At 49.6% G+C, this 16752-nt stretch overlaps 1 protein-coding gene across 1 annotated transcript in view; it reads left to right on the top strand.

The window, feature by feature from the left end:
• Positions 1-9424: 9424 nt before the first annotated feature.
• IRS4 (insulin receptor substrate 4) overlaps positions 9425-16752 on the top strand; it is a 30661-nt gene continuing 23333 nt past the window's right edge. Inside the window, exon 1 of the mRNA XM_056809648.1 lies at positions 9425-13330. Within this exon, the coding sequence (XP_056665626.1) occupies positions 9484-13330 (3847 nt within the window). The 5' untranslated portion in view covers positions 9425-9483. The remainder of the gene's footprint in view (positions 13331-16752) is intronic.

Below are 16752 nucleotides of genomic sequence, written 5' to 3'. Positions count from 1 at the left end.
ACATTTCTTACTATTAGAATCTTCCTTTTGCTGATTATTTTAACAGGATCCCGTCTATAGTCGGTTGGTACACAGTTGTTTGTATGTTAGATTAGATTGTGAGCTCCTTGAGGGCAGGGACTGGGTCTATTTGTTTAGTTTGGGTTTGGGCCTTTCTTTGCATACCCACTTTTTAGCACAGTCCTGCCACATAGTTAGCTGCTAAATAAATGTTTATTGAGGGGCAGCTAGGCAACCCAATGGATAGAAATGGAAGAACCTGGGTTGAAATCTGACCTCAGAAACTTCCTAGCTGTGTGACCCTGGGCAAGTCACTTAACCCCCATTGCCTTACTCTTCTGCCTTGGAAGCAATACTTAGTATTGATTCTAAGACAGAATTAAGGATCTTTTAACAAATAAATGAAAATTTTAAAGAATGTGTACTTGATTTACTGGTTCACTAACCTCTAGGCTAACCTAAAAATTCCTCTGTTGAGTTTTTAAAGCCCTCTAAAATTGGACTCTATCCAGTCTTTCTGGCCCAATTCACTATCCTTATAATGTATATATCACCTAATTTCAAAAAGAACAGGGAATTTCACCAGATATTATTCTACCTGGACCCAGATGCCTAAAGCATGTGCCCTGGGGTTCCACTGTGCTTACAGAGGGCTGCTTCACTCATCAAATACATCTAGGAGCAGCTCTAACTGGGCTTCCCTTTTTACTTAGACTTGTGTTGTTGAACCCATGGCACATATGCCAGAGGGAGCTGCTCCCTTCCCCCTCTCCACACATACCTGGGGACATTTCTCCCATCACCCGCTCCCCCGCCCAGCAGCCCAATGGGAGCACTTCCTCCCTCTGTTTGGGGCAAGGGGGCAGCTCACATGTAGTATGAGAGTTGCAGCACTTGGTCTCTAAAAGGTTCACCATCACTGACCTAGGACATCTCAGCAGCCACCATTCTGCCAAATATGTACCTTTTTCTGACCCTCAACTTTACTTTCCAAGTCTGGCACCATAATTAAAACAACTCTGTCATTGTTCCTGGAAAGGAGTTGTCCATGTATCCCCCTTCGGACCTATTTGCCATCACTATAACTTTCCAATACCACTCCTCTTTGTGTTGTCTCCCTACAAGCTCTTGGAGGATGGGGACCATCTTTATTTTTGTATTTATATTCCCAGCAGTGCTCAGCTCGGCCCAATAGTTACCACAGAGTTCTTAAATAGATACTTTTCCCCTTATTTGCTCTGGAGGCAGTGTGAGGTCATGGGATCAAAGAGAATATTAGTACATTTTGTCTTTATAGTGCCTTCATTTCCCCAATATATTCCTTTCTTTGTCCATACCCAGAAAGACATCCTTTATTCACTTTTTTCACTCTGGAGGCAATGTGGAGACATGGATAAAAAGCTGACCTTGGAGGCAAAAAGATCTCTGGTCAAGTCCTGCCTCTGCCCAATCTTGGTTGTGTGACCCTGGATTGGTCACTTCACTCCAAGTGCGCCAGGCAACCCTCTAAGGCTAGAAGTTGCAGAGCAGGTGCTCATCTGTGTTAGCAAAGGGAGTTACTCCACTGAGAACTTTCTATGCCAGTGACATCAAAGGTCATGGGAATCCATAAATAACTATCTTCCACAAACTTTCCAATAAAAAATAAAAATTTTGAGAAAGGAATTATGGGTCAGATATAGAGTAGCTAATGTTGAGCCCACAGATAAGAAGATTTAAATGCCACCCAGGGTGAAAACCTTATAAAATTACATCGGACAACCAATACATAGATACCACATGCCAGGTGTAGCTAGTACAAGCAACATGTAGGTTGGCACTTGTGCTCCAGAGTCTGGTTGACCCTGACTGGATGCCCAGGCCCCCACAACAATAATTCCACCCAACTTCCCTGATGCTCCATAAGAGGTCGTAGAGATTAATTTTGCCCAGCCATGCAAAAGACTGGAAGAAGGGGGTAGGAACATAAATGATGCAGAGGCAGCCAGAAGGGAAAGTGCTTCCATAACCAAGGGGACAGGAAACTAGAATCTCAGCTGGGAGAAATCTTCTCCTACTGAACTTCACCCTGGGCAGGGACTCATACTGCTTCCTCAGATCCTGCAAATCAAGGAAGCTGAGGATGCCCACTCCTCAGGCAACCGGTGAAGCATTGGAAGGTTTGAAAGAATAAAGCAGAAAACCAGACACAAGGTTCTGGGAACACAATAGGAAGACAGAAAGACCAGAAGTCTAGGGGACAAATCTCGAGTACAAATCTCTCTCACAAGCGCATAAATCAACAGACTCAAAAGAACAGGAGAAACGAGTAAAAGTGTTATTAAGAGAGGTCAGAACAAAATGAACAAGTATTATAATATAAAAGGAAATCATCCAAAAAGCCCTGATGAGAAAGAGAATACTAGACGCTCAAAAGATCTTGGAATAAAAGCAAAAAACTCCTTAACAGTTCAAAGGAGGAATAGAACTTTTAAAAAGTTGATATCTTTTGTTTTTATAATGCCTTCATTTCCCAGTATATTCCTTCCTCCTTCCCCACCCAAAGAACTATCTTTTATGACAAAGAAGAAAAAAGAAATAGAAGAAAAACCAACCCAAACATGCATCAAGCAGAACAGTACATACAGTGTGATGTAGTTTTAGCAAAGAAGGGAGGGAGGTGGATTTTTCATATTCCTTCTATGGGGCCAAGCATTCTGTTTAGTTGTGTCATTGCTCCTTCTACTTAACCCTGTTATGGTCAGCGTGTGTATTGTTTTCCTGACTCTGTTTACTTCACTTGCCATTGATTCAGATGTTTTCCCATGTTTGTCCACGTTCATCATATTTAGTGTTTCTTACCAGAATGACAAAAGAAATAGAAGATATTTAAATGATAGCAGGAATAAAGGTTTTTTTAAAAAAAAACTCTTTATATAGAATTAAAGAAGATTGATAGTAGGAGAGAAAAATAGAAAACATGGATATTGTAGTCACAGAAATAGAAACTCTAGATGATATAACTATTACAAATGTGGAACAGAAAGATACAGAAGAAAATTTGGCAGAAGAGAATCAGAAGACAACAAAGAACACATGGATTCTATAAAAGCCCAAGTGACTGACCTTGGAGACGAGATTCAGAGGCTTCCCAGGACAGAAATGTGCCTCAAAACTTCCAAATACTGTACTGTGGAAAATAATATAAGAAAGCTGCCCAGACCTTTTGAATATTTCCATCAAAATACTGATTAACCAAATCCACAGATCAACTCTGAGAAAAACCTCACCCTTAAAATTCCAGGACACATGGTGGTTAAATTTCACAATCTCAAAATGAAACAATATACTTTTTAAGTAGCCAGGAGAGAGGGTATGAGCTATGAGTGAACTCCAGCCTAAGTTTACTCTGTAGGCATGAGATATAAAAAAATCAATTTGGGTATCCCCTAAAGCAAAGGAGTTCAATGACCCCCCAAGGTAACCCCAAGGGAGAAAACAAGACAAAAGCAAAAACTGAGAAAGGAAATTGGACCTTCTACAAGAGAGAGGGATTTGAATCACATTTGAAGGGGAAGGATAATCAGAATGGTCACCTTGCTTACACTCTAAACAACTTGTAAATACACAAGAAAGAGGACCTACACTCTGAGGAAATCCTTCAGAACTCATTGATATCTAGAGTCTAGATGTTTCAAATATTAAAGCTAGGACCTCATCCCCTCCTCAGTAGTATGATGCAGCCACTTTTATTTGCTTGATCCAAACATCAGCTGTTAATTAACTGAACTGCACATTTTCTGTTCTCCTGAGCAAAAACATGGTCACATTCAAGCAATAAGTCTCTCTAGTTTCATCTACAACCACAGGGACTCAGCTACTCCAATGAACTTATGTGCCCATCCATTATATCACATGAAACTGGGTTTATTATTAGCATATTTACACAGTACATGAAATTTAATTTGCTGCTAAAACTTGTATGAAAACCTATAAGAAATGATCAGATGCCCCAATTGTTAATTTTGTTAGTATTAAATATTTAAACAGGTTTGGATTTACGTCAAAGTGAAAGGGTCTTACCCCCTTTCCCCCTCCTCCCTCTCAGTTTCTTATTCTTTTTTTAAAGCCCTTACCTTCTGTCTTAGAATCAATACTAAGTGATGGTTACAAGGCAGAAGAGCAGTACAGGCTCTTAGAGAACTGTGATTAAGTGACTCGCCCAGGGTCACACAGCTAAGAAGTATCTGAGGTGAGATTTGGACCCAGGATCTCCTCTCTTGCTTTCTATCCCCCTGAGCCACCTAGTTGCCTCTCTTCAGAGCTTCTTTTTGTGCATTACCTTCCTCCTTTGGACCGTAAACTCCTCCAGGACAGGGACTGCTTTTTTCTCTCTTTGTATCCCCAACACTTAACACAGTGCCTGGCACATGGTAGGCACTTAAAAAAATCTTTATTGGCTGATTGATATATATATATAACTGAAAAAAAACTGCACATTTTTTTTGTATGTGAAATTGAGATATACAACATTATGTTGTAAACAGACAAAAATATGAGAAAAATGTCTCCCACGTTATATATTGCAACAAGGAAACAAAGAAACATGGGTGATTCCTTCAAATCAAATCTTCATTTGGAATGAACAATGGAGATAAAAATTCTAGAAATCTCTCTGAGTCATAAACTAGATTATGGGAGAGGAGGAGAGGAGAGGAGAGGAGAGGAGGAGAGGAGAGGAGAGGAGAGGAGAGGAGAGGAGAGGAGAGGAGAGGAGAGAGGAGAGGAGAGGAGAGAGAGGAGAGGAGAGGAAGAGGAGAGGAGAGGATCACAGCTAGACTCTTTGTACATGGTCTTCCAGGGATGAGATGAACTGGTGTTTCATTCTTTTAAAATACAACACCCAGAGGCAGCTAGGTAACACAGTAAATAGAGTGTCAGGTCCCGAAATTGGAAGGACCCACATTCAAATCTGACCTCAGACACTTCATAGCTGTGTGACTCTGGGAAAGTCACTTAGACCCATTTGTCTAGCCCTTACCACTCTTCTGCCTTAGAATCAATACTTAGTGTCAATTCTATGCGTTTGAGTTCTTTTTTTTAGAAGGTAAGAGAAAAAGAGAGAGAGAGAGAAATAATGAGAAAGGAAGGAAGGAAGGAAGGAAGGAAGGAAGAAAGAAAGAAAGAAAGAAAGAAAGAAAGAAAGAAAGAAAGAAAGAAAGAAAGAAAGAAGAGAAAGAAAGAAAGAAAGAAAGAAAGAAAGAAAGAAAGGAAGGAAGGAAGGAAGGAAGGAAGGAAGGAAGGAAGGAAGGAAGGAAGGAAGGAAGGAAGGAAGGAAGGAGAAGGAAGGAAGGAAGGAAGGAAGGAAGGAAGGAAGATCCCTTTTTTACAAACCTGGTCACTTTTTTGATACTGGAGTTTCAAACCAAGACATTCAATTATGCAACCTGAATAGAAGACAAAATGTATTGTACTCCTCATATTTAGGGGCTGCATTTACCCTGGCAACTGAAGGAATTTGTATGTTTCCCTCAAAAGAAAAATAAACACTGACCCTTATGTTTGTTAATTGCCAAGAATTGTACTCTTCTGATGCCTCATTGTGGTATGGAGGTAATTGATTTTCCAAAGGATTCTTCTGTGGAACATAAGCTTTCCTAGTTGGAAAGACTTTGATATGGAGGCTGTAAGGGACCTGTTTATTAAATATCATGAGATCAGAAATTTAGAGCTGACAGGAACCTCCTCAGAGGCCACCAAATCCAATCCTTTCTTTTTCCAGAAGGCTCAAAGAGGCAAAGAGACTTGTCCACGGTTACAAAGTACTCAGTCTAGAGTTTCCCTTTCAGAAGGAGGAAACCATATGGAAGGGATATTACTTGGCTTGGTCACACAATTAAGTGGCAAAGGCAGGATTTGAACTCAGAACCTCTGACTCTAATACCTGAATGTTTTCCACCACACCATACTGCCTCAATCTAGTCAAGTGCAGAAAGGAATGCCACCAAAAGTCTGGCTATCATATAAGGTTGTATGGTTTTTTGCCACAGCAACTCAAGGCCACTTGCTAAATCAGAACAGTTGTAGTTTGCATAGGAGGAAGAGGGAGGCCACACTGATGACGAAGGAAGATCTATGCATTGAGATGTCCACTTGAAGTTCCCCAAAGATCTCCATCATTTTGTCTTCCCTAATATCAACCGTTTGAAGGACTATCGTGTAGAAGAAAGGTGAAACTTGTTTTACTTGACCCCTAGAAGCTATGGATAAAGGTTTCAGGGGAGGGCAGTTTAGGTCCTTCAAACAGTTGAAGATATTAGTAAAGACAAAAAGATGGAGATCTTTGGGGAACTTCAAGCTGACATGTGAGTACAAGGATTTGTGACTTCATCAGAACAGCCGCTTCCTTCTTTGGAGCAGATGAGGACTTCTATCTGGTAGGCAACTTCTCTTTGAACTCATTCCTAGGCTGAGATTGCATGGTGTGGTCCAAGACTGGATTTTGAGGCCCTGGGCTCAAATGTTAGCAAGTGGGCCTTAGTACTGGAGCTCCTCAGTCTTTCTTACTCCCCCTCCCTCTGCCACTCAGGTGCTGAATCTTCTTTATTCTCTCCAACACATCTCTTCCCCCACTCCCCTTTTCTTCTCGCACCCTAGTTCAGGTCCTCACTCTATGCCACCTGAATGATAGCCTCCTAGTATTCACTCTCTCCCTTCTTCAGTCCAACCTCCACACAAATGCCTACATGATATTCCTAAAGGCCAAATCTGAACATGTTGCATCCCTGCTCGGGAAATTTCAGTGCTTCCCTATTGCCACTAGGACAAAATACAAACTCCTCTGGCATTCGAAATCTTCCATAATCTGGCTCCAAAGGCTACCAGCATGATTTCATATCAGCCCCCCTCTCACACACTCAAAATTCCAGTCCAAATGGCCTCCTTGCCATTTCCTACGCGGGACATTTCTTCTACCTGCACGGCTTTACACAAGATGTTTCCCCTGCTGGAATGTGCTCAGCCTCGCCTCTTTCTCACGGAGCCTTGATCTCTCCAGCGTTCTGCTCCAGAGCTACCTTCTGCAAGGGGGGGTTTCTGGTCCCACCCCCGCCCGCCCCCTCAGTACGCTCCTCTGGCCTTCATTTGGCTAAATTTTATATCACTTCTCCTACGAACATGCTGAATGTAGACTACTGGACATCAGGGACTGTTTGAATTGTTTCTTTTTTATTGTTATCTTAATCACCAACAGACAAAACATTCTAACACACACGCGGGATTATAGACAAATCAGTGATCTCCTGCCACATGTAGTTTTGCTTCTAAGTATATGTTAGCTTTAACAAAATGGGGGTTTGGGGTGCCCTGAGCTCCCTTCCTTGTTTTCTTCTGTTTGTTTGGGTATTTCTCTCCTCCCTTATTCACTCCCTCCACAAAGAGGTCTCCTCTTGTAACAAGTGAATAGATGTATTCTTGCCATTTTTACATCGTATTCTTAGCACCTGGTATGGTGCCTGGCGATTTCGCAAATACACTCTAACAATTAACAACTGGAGCTGTCCAGAAGTCTTCACTGGAGATTTTCAAGTGGAAGCTAAATGGCCACTCTGGGGCATCTTCGCAAAAGAACTCTTTCTTAGGAATAGTTCGGACTACCCGGTCTCGGAGCGCCCTTTCAAGGCCAAGCTTTAGATTTTCTTGAAATCGGGACTGGCAAATACATTCTAAGTACTCTCATTTGTTCTTGTTACCAGGCTCTTTTTAAAAAGACAAGTGCCTCAGTTTCACTCGGGGGAAGGGGGCCGCCTCATTGAGGGATTCTTTTAAAGGCCATTTCCCCGGCATCTCTCATATTCGCGCTGGCAGATGGGATCGCTTAAGCCGGCCGAAGACCAGAGCCCCATTTTACAACATGGCTGGAGAATTTGGGGACTCTCGCATTTATGCCCTCACACGGCGATCCCGAATCGATGCCCCCACAACTCAGTCCCTCCGCTAACCTGTGTCTCCCTCTATATGTAGGCATGCGTCCATACTGGGAAAGTTCCCTTTGCTTCGATGTAAACAACTTCGGGCCTGCTTCCTGCGGCAGAGCTCTAGTATCAGGCGTGTCTGGGGGGTTTGGGTGGACCTCAGGTTGGGGTACAGAGCATCAGAGATCTCGTTACCGTTCCTTCGTCGGTTGGCTCTGGGTGCAGAGAATGGTACCGCCGAACCGTAGACGCCCAACCTTACAGAGGGGCGGGGGTGGGGGGAAGAGACGCCGACAAGGTGTTTGGGGGGCCTCCGTGTGTGTGTGTGTGTGTGTGTGTGTGTGTGTGTGTGTGTGTGTTGGGGGCGGGATGAGGGTGGGGACAGGACGTGTTCATCTCTGGGTGTGCACACAGCTGTTTACGGGTCGTTCGCGCTCAGAACCTGCCAGGAAGGATCCCACCCTCTCCCGGGCCCAGCCCCTCCCTGCCCTCTGGCCACACCCTTTCTCTCCTCTAGAGACCCACTAGCCTCCTCCCCAGTACACACTACCATTGGTCCTTCGGCCGGCCTATCAGAGGCGGCAGGGGCTTCACCTGGCTTCGCCTCGCCTAACAAACCAACCAACGGAGGCTAGCAAGCGACCACTCGGGCCGCCCCCCTCCCCTCCCTTCACCTCCCCTCCACACACTGACACACACACACACACACACACACACACACACACACACACAAACACGGACACAACCACCGTTCCCTACACACACACATACACACATACACACACACACACACACACACACACTCACCGCTCCCCCATCCATGCATCCATCCACACACGCCCACCCTGCTCCGCAGCCCCTGTCTCGGCCTCCGCCTCGGCGCCCCGCCCAGCCCCGCCTACTCCAGCCAATCAGAGAGCAGGCTCCCGTACCCCCCCCCCTTTCCCTCCCCGGCCCGGGACAGCTCCCGCCCCACGGAGCCCTTTGCAGCAACCAGCTTGGGCCGGCGTGACTGGGGAGCCCCGCCCCCTTCCGCCGTTTCCCCGGCCCGGTTGGCCAGGAGAGCTAGTATTGGACGGGAGGGGAAAGCGGGGGGGGGGGGGGGGGGGGCCGGGGCCCGCCCCTCCGTCACTTGCTTTACTTTCACACACTTATACACTCCCGCTTGCACACCCACTTGCACACCCACGCACGTCCCTCCATAGATACAGACTTCCATATATCCATACAGACATACACACGTATACATACATACATACATACATACATACATACATACACACCTCCGCTGGAGGCGGCAGCGGTGGCAGCAGCAGCGCGCGAGTTCCTCTGCCTGAGTGGCTAGAGCCGCCGCTACCGCCGCGTGAGTCCGCGGTCACGTGTTGTTTTGCCTGCTGCCGAGCTCTGTGTGTAGTGGGCGGGGGAGGGGGTGAGACGTGCGGCGGGAGCGACCCTTCTCCCCTTGTCCTCCTCCCCCCGCCCCCCCGCCCCCTCCGCCCCGCCGGGCCCCTTAAAAGGAGCTCGCAGCCCCATGGCGAGTTACTCCGCCGCTGGGGAGCGAGGGGTACGGAGGTGGTGGCTGGAGTCTGAGACTGAGGCTGGGAAGGAGACACTAGCCCCAGTGCCCGGTGGCAGCGGCAGCAGCACCATCATCACCATCGCCAACAGCAGCAGCAACAACAACAGCAACAGCAACAACAGCAATAGCAGCGGCGGCGGCGGTGGCTCCGGTTCGAGCTTCGGCTCCGGCTTCGGTAGCAGCGGCGGCTCGAGCTCCGGCTCGGGCTCGAGCTCGGGCTCCGGCTCGGGCTCCTTGAGCTCCGGCTCCTCCCCAGGCATCGGCGTCGGTGACAACAGAGGCAGAGACATCGGGAGCGGCGGCAGCAGAGGCAGAGGCATCGGCGGCATGTGGAGGGGCGCAGAGGACGGCGCCCGCTGCTGCTCCCCGGATCGCGGGGACCCGGGCCTAACGCAGCTGCTGCAGGCGGCCGGAGACGATGTCCGCAAATGTGGCTACCTGCGGAAACAGAAGCACGGCCACAAGCGCTACTTCGTGCTTCGAACGGCCAGCCGCCTGGCCCCGGCGCGCCTAGAGTACTACGAGAGCGAAAAGAAGTTCCGCAACAGTCTCCGCGCCGCTGCCGCCGCCGCCGCGGCAGCTGGAGGCCCCTCCGCGGGCGCAGCGGCGAGTGTGCCCCCCGCGGTGCAGCCCAAGCGCGTTATCCCCCTGTATCAGTGCTTCACGGTGAGCCGCCGCGCAGATGCCAAGTACCGCCACCTCATCGCCCTCTACACTAAGGACGACTACTTCGCCATGGTGGCCGAGAATGAGGAGGAGCAGGAGAGCTGGTACCAAGCGCTGAGTCTCCTGATGGGTCAGAGCAAGACGCGAAGCTCCGGCGACGGGGGCGAAGATGACGATGACACCAACGGTGGCGGCGGCGGCGGCGGCGGCAGCGGCGGCGGCGGCGGCGGCGGCGGCGGTGGCGGCAGCGGCGGCGGCGGCGGCAGCGGCCGAGACGGCTTGGGCGCCCGAGAGAGGGGCGCCGCCGGCGGCAGTGGTAGCGGTGGCGGCAGCGGTGCAGGTGCCTGTGCCAGCGCCAGCGCCAGCGCCAGAGCCAGCTCCAGGGCCAGCGCCAGAGCCAGCGCCAGAGTCAGCGCCAGAGCCAGTAGCGGTGCCAGAGCCAGAATCGCTGTGGGTGAGATGGTAGAGGACGGGAGCGCCTTCAGGGAGGTGTGGCAGGTGCATGTGAAACCCAAGGGGCTGGGCCAGACCAGGAACATGAGCGGCATCTATCGCCTGTGCCTGTCCAGCAAGGAGGTGCACCTGGTGCGTCTGAACTCGGATGCGCCCACCATTCAGCTGCAGCTGCTCAGCATCCGTCGCTGCGGCCACTCGGAGCACTTCTTCTTCCTCGAGGTGGGCAGGTCATCGTCCATTGGCCCTGGGGAGATCTGGATGCAGGTGGACGACTCAGTGGTGGCTCAGCACATGCACGAGACCTTCCTGGAAACCATGAAAGCCCTCAAGGCCTTTGCCGACTTCAGGCCCCGGAGCAAGAGCCAGTCGTCCTGCTCCAACCCCATCTCGTTCCTCTCCACCAGGAGGCACCTGGGCTACCTGCAGCCCTGTCTGGGTATGTCCCGCAGGTCCCGCACCGACAGCGTAGCCAGCACCCCGCCCTCCTGCAAGGGCAACACTTACCGATTCCGCGCCTCCAGCGAGGGCGACGGCACCATGGACAGACCCTTCCGAACGGTCACCGGAAGCCTGATGCAGTTGAACCCCGGCCGCATGAACCCGGCCCGCCCGGAAAGTGGCAGGTACGTTCGCGCCGCTTTCAATGGTTGCTGTCACTCTCACTCTACCTCCTTGCCAGTGTCTCCCTTTCCCTCCGGGTCCAGCCCAGCCCCAGGAACCTCGACCAGGCCTTCGAGCTCCATGTGTGGAAACCCGGGTGATGGTGGCGCAGCCTCCTCCGATGATTACGGCTCCAGCCCGGGAGGAATGAGGTATTTACGAGTGAGAAACGGGACCCCGGACTCCGTGGGAAACACCCCACCCATCCGAGAAGAACGCGCCTTCACGAAGTACGTGGCGCCGAATAAACAGCGCGCCAAAGACGGTGCCAGAGGCAATCATATGGAACCCGAAAAGTGCTGTAAGAGAAAAACTTTCTCCCTGGCTAAGCCACCGGCTGTAACCACGCAACAAAAAACAACACAGACCTCCGCTTTGGATATCGAGTCTCCTGGAAACTCCAGGCTGCTGCTCCCCTCCTCCCAGTCGGTGCGATCGAGAGAGACCCCCAAGCTGGAGCACGGTGAGAATGGGTCCAATCGCAACCAAAGCAGAAACAGCAAAGCTGAGGATGAAGGTTACATGTCCATGATGCCAGGAGTGGCCGGCCCCCTCAAAGGCAACAGCGATTACTTGCCGATGGCTCCTAAAGGTGCTTCTGCCTCCAAACCCACCAGTTCCTCGTCATCCTCACAGAAAGACTCCCGCGGCTACATGATGATGTTTCCAAGAGCTAGCAGCGTCTCACCGGGCCGCCATGCTCGTGGCGCCTTCTCCTCCAGGGGGGCGAGTCATAAGGAAGAAGATAATGAATACATGGATATGTCCCCGGGCCAACCCCTGGCTCCCCGGCAGTCTCACGAGGGCAATTCTCTGCACCTCCCCTCCTCCTTTTCCAAAAGTTTGAGTTCGCTCTTCTCCCTGCCAAAAAGTTTCCGCACGATAACCGAGCATAGTGACGACAGCGACTACGTCCCGATGGCATCACCTGGAAGACTCCTGAGCACCGTCCCGGAAAAGGGCCGAAGCGGAAGCGTGCCCCCCAGGGACATTCCTAGAGCTCCTCCAACTTCGAAAGCTTCCGACGGGGGACTCCCACCAAGGAAGGCTTCGAGACCTACCAAACTCCCTCTCGGCACAAGAGGAAGCAGTGTTCCGCGAGTCTTTCAGCGTGGCCTGAGAGCAGAGAGCCCTGCGGAGTACGTCAACATGGACTTTAGCAGGAACGCAAGCAGTACACCCCGCTGCCTCTCAGGCGAATGCTCCCCCTCGTCTTTGGGCTCCTGCCGTGACCACACACAGTCACCCTTTTCCGACTGCATGGGTTTTGCCATGGATGTTAACTCGCCCAAAGCTGCCAAGGAGCTCGCCAATACCTTAAAGCTGTCGGGTTCCAAGCTGCCCCGAAACCAGCTAACTCGGGACTCTGCTAGACGTCCACTTGGTGCTGCTGCCCGCATTAGTACCCCCACTAACGACGATGATGATGACTACACCGAGATGAATTTCAACCCAGCGGCGTCCGCAGCAGCCGCGCCTTCTGCTGTCCGGAGCAAGGAGCCTGTCAAAATCGATAGCCCTTCAGCCGCTGTGAACCGGCTCCGCATTGCCGACGACTCTTCCGAGGGCCGCACTTTCTCCCTCCGCGATCCCCGGCCGCCGCCAGCCGTTATTCCCCGGGCGGTCCGAGCCGAGCCGCAGGGCAGAAGACGCCACAGTTCGGAAACTTTCTCTCGCGCTGGAGCCGCAGCCACACCTTCCTCCCCGTTCTCCGATAGCGGAAGGCAGTCTTCTGTCTCCTTCGACAGCGTCTGGTCCAGCTCCGGCCAGGGCGCTCCCGATCCCGAGGAGACGAGGATGTCCCGGGTCACCTCGGCTGGCTTTCAGAATGGCCTCAACTTCATCGCCGTCAGCTTCCGCGACGCCGCTGCTCCCGCTGCTCCCCCCAGAAGGAGGGTCAGCTCGACCGCTCCCAGTGCCCAGCGGGGGAATGGTGCTTCCGATCTGGACAGTGGCACTTACGTAACCATCGACTTCTCCAAAGATGACATCTTCCAGCGCACTTCTTCGAGAAAAGGTCTGTAACTTGCCCGTTCTTTTTCCACCAGTGGCCGCGGGCGGGGGGCCATTTTCTCTGGAGGTCTCCCGAGCGGCGACCTACTTAGTAAGGTCCAAGCCGGCTTTGCCCGAGAGCTTTCCCACAACGCCGCCGATTGTCGCCTAAATTAATATTGGACGTGGCCGCTCCGGGAGGGGGGAGGGGGATAACGCTGGGAAAATACTAAAACTAGAATGAGAAAAGAAGCCCGGTGGCCTGTGCAGGCGAGCGTTCCCAGAAGTAGGCAAAGCCGGGGGCATGGGGTTTTCTGGCGTCTTCTTCCCCTTAAGGGAGAATGCAAAAAGACCCCAAGCCCAGTTGGGAAAACTCCTTTTCAGTTTTAAAATGCCCACTTCTCTGGTTTTCGGCTTCTTTTCCGGTTTAAAGCATTTGCGGGCACTTAATAAGACTTGGCATATTAGTAAACAGGGATGCGCCCGCACCTGGCACCTGGTTGGCATTTGGGAAGTGTTCACTGATGGCTTGCTTATTGATCTGGGGTGATGGCTCCCTATTTGACCGAATCGTGAAAACGATGGCTGTTCTGCTTTCTCCCGTGACTTAGAAACGCAGCGAAATCTCCCTTATTGGCTTTGGGAAAGGAGGAAATTGGGGGGATCGGATAACCTTCGACTTTCTTTTTTTCAGTGGTGGAATGTGTGTTTTGTACAGGACTGGGAGTCCCAAGGCCTGACGGGTTTTGTGGTTGTTGTGGTGGTTTTTCTTTTTAAATTCTTTCTTTGCCAGCATTGAGGGGTATGGTGTCAAGAAAGTGGCACAAGTGCTTTGTGCCTCAGTTGCCTCATCTGTAAAAATGGTCCTTCCTCCCCCTCTCAGCTATGAGGATAACACGGGATGTGAATGTTCTTTGAAAAGTTAAAACAGGGCTACCCTACACACACACACACACACACACACACACACACACACAGGTGGTATCATTATGGACGATGTAGCCAGGACACCTGGGAATTCACTGCAAACAAAATCAAATAAAGCTAGGCTGGGAAGATTTTCCTCAGGAGAAACTAGAAAGCTTTCTGCTTTTCCCCTCTTGCCCTCCCAGCTCGGAACACTCCAAGCCAGCGAGCTGGCTGGCAATAGATTACTCTTCTTGCAGCCATCAGTCTATGAACTGTTCTCTTTGGTTCATCCTGTGAGAGCAGAGATGGTTAAGGGCTGAGATTTCAAAAGGCTTCCCTGCAGGCTGCATATAAAGTAAATAGAGGGAGTAGAAGATGTCGACATGTCAATAGAGCAGAGAAGGCAGCATCAAACGTGGAAGCCTGACTTGCCATTAGATCAATGTGGATAATTGGAAAAGAGCTTGTGTCCTCTTCACTGTTCCAGCATCCCAATATGTCACTTAAAGGGTGCTGTAATAGGTGTGTGCACGCGCACACACACACACACACACACACACACACACACACACACACAGCCTTAAGGTTTATAAGGCACTTTAATGATCTCCTGTATTCTCCCCATAACCCTTTGAGGTAGCCGTGCCTTGAGGGCATTTACGTCAACCACTTTGTCTCCCAGAAGTGGAAACTGAGACCCAGATGGGCAATGGTTTGCCCAACCTTGAATGGACAGTAAATGACAAAGCCCAAGTCCTCAGATTCTAAATCGAATGCTCAAAATTTTCCACTGGACCCCTCTGCATTTATCTCCCCCATTTTTCAGATGAGGAGACAGGCTGAGACACTTTCAAGAAGCTCCAAAGTCTCATCTGACCCCATCTGGGCTCCATTATCAGGATGTGATTGTTTCCCAGTAGCTTTCCTCGGCTGGCTTTTTCTCGTTTACGGCATTTTCAAAGGAGGGAGTCCAGCAGTTTTTGTGAACGCAAGCCCTTCTGCTTATGGTTTTAGCTTTGCTCAACTTGTGGCCTGCTCTGGTGATTAGTTCTTTCTGGTTGGGAAAAGAAGCCAGGTACCAAGGCAGAGCCAGCGAGGGCCTCTTTTTTTTAGGCACAGCCAGCATAGATGCTTTCAGCCATGCGTGTAATGGAAGGAAACTAGTATGCAGGAATCAGATGTGCAAAGCCAGATCAATCCAAGGGTGCTACCTAGCATGGCCAAATGATCTCCAGTGAACCAGAGGGTCTGGGGGAGCAGCTTTTCAATGATTTCAAGGTGGACACAATTCCAGTGACATAACATTGGGCATGTCCCTAAAGCACTTGTCGAAGGGCTGAATATTTCAGTCTTCCTAGTCCCCACCAGTGCTCCGACATCCCCAGTTTTACCGGTTGAGAAAAGGTCGTTTAGCAGAAGTTTCTAGGGAGTGTCTCCTGCTTTTTGCTTGTCGATTTCCTCCCTTTTTAATGGAATACCTTTTTTCCAGTTGAGGAAGATCTGTTGTTGGTTGTCAGTGGATAAAATGAGGAGACTTGGGATTGTACTAGTGCTGATTCCAGATCAGACTGATCACAGATTTCATGGAATCCAGAATCAGAGTTGAAAGGTGCCTTAGAAATGATCTAGTCTGGCCTGGGTTTGAAGAAGGCCTTCTAAATGATGTCTGAAACAGGTGGTCATCTGGCCTTGGCTAGAACACCTCTGTCTCAGTGTAGAATGGAAGAATGAGCATAAGCTCTGGAGTCAGTGGATGTAGGTTCAAATCCCACCTCTGATGCGTACTCCCTGTGTGACCTTGGGCAAGCAATATTACCTCCTTGGGTCTCAGTTTCCTCATCTGTAAAACAATAGGGTGGGCTACCTGCCCTCTGAGATCCCTTCCAGCCCTGGATTTAGGGTCCTATGCTCTCTCGAGGAAGTCTTCTATGTTTTAGAAATGGGTCTAGGTATTAGCTTGGGTTTTTTTCCTTCCCTTAAAATTTGCCCTTTTTTTACCTTGTACTCGTTATCTTTGTTCTGCCCTCTAAGGTCAGGCAAAACAAGAATAATCCTCTCCCAGATACTTGAAGACAGCTATATGTTTTTTCCACCAATCCTAACATGGCATAGATTGAAAACTTTGAACTATTCTGGTTTTCTTCCTATGCATCATCTCACCAATAGTCCTTCCTAAAAGTGTGGTACCCAGAGCTGATCGTCTAGCCAGGACAGAGTCTATCGGAACATTGATTTCTCCAGACCTGGACACGATTCCCTGTAATGCAGTTCAAATTTGTATGCATTCTCGGTGTTGCCGTGGCTGGTCACCCCTTCTAATACATATGAGGTTGTTTGTTTGGTTTAGGTTTTAACCTAAATGTAGTTGCCTAAATCAAATGACACCTTTTCAAATCCCCGAGATTTTACAAGATTGGGAGATTGTGGCTCTTGCCAAAATGGTTGGTCTCGATGAAGTAAATGCAAACCCATGTTTGCCAGAATCGATAGCACTGATCAAACTCTCATTGGTGGTTCAGAGTCCTTGGCTTGCTACAA

The sequence above is a fragment of the Monodelphis domestica genome, chromosome X (assembly GCF_027887165.1).
Source record: "Monodelphis domestica isolate mMonDom1 chromosome X, mMonDom1.pri, whole genome shotgun sequence".
NCBI lineage: Eukaryota > Metazoa > Chordata > Mammalia > Didelphimorphia > Didelphidae > Monodelphis > Monodelphis domestica.
This window is presented reverse-complemented; position numbering and strand designations above follow the sequence as displayed.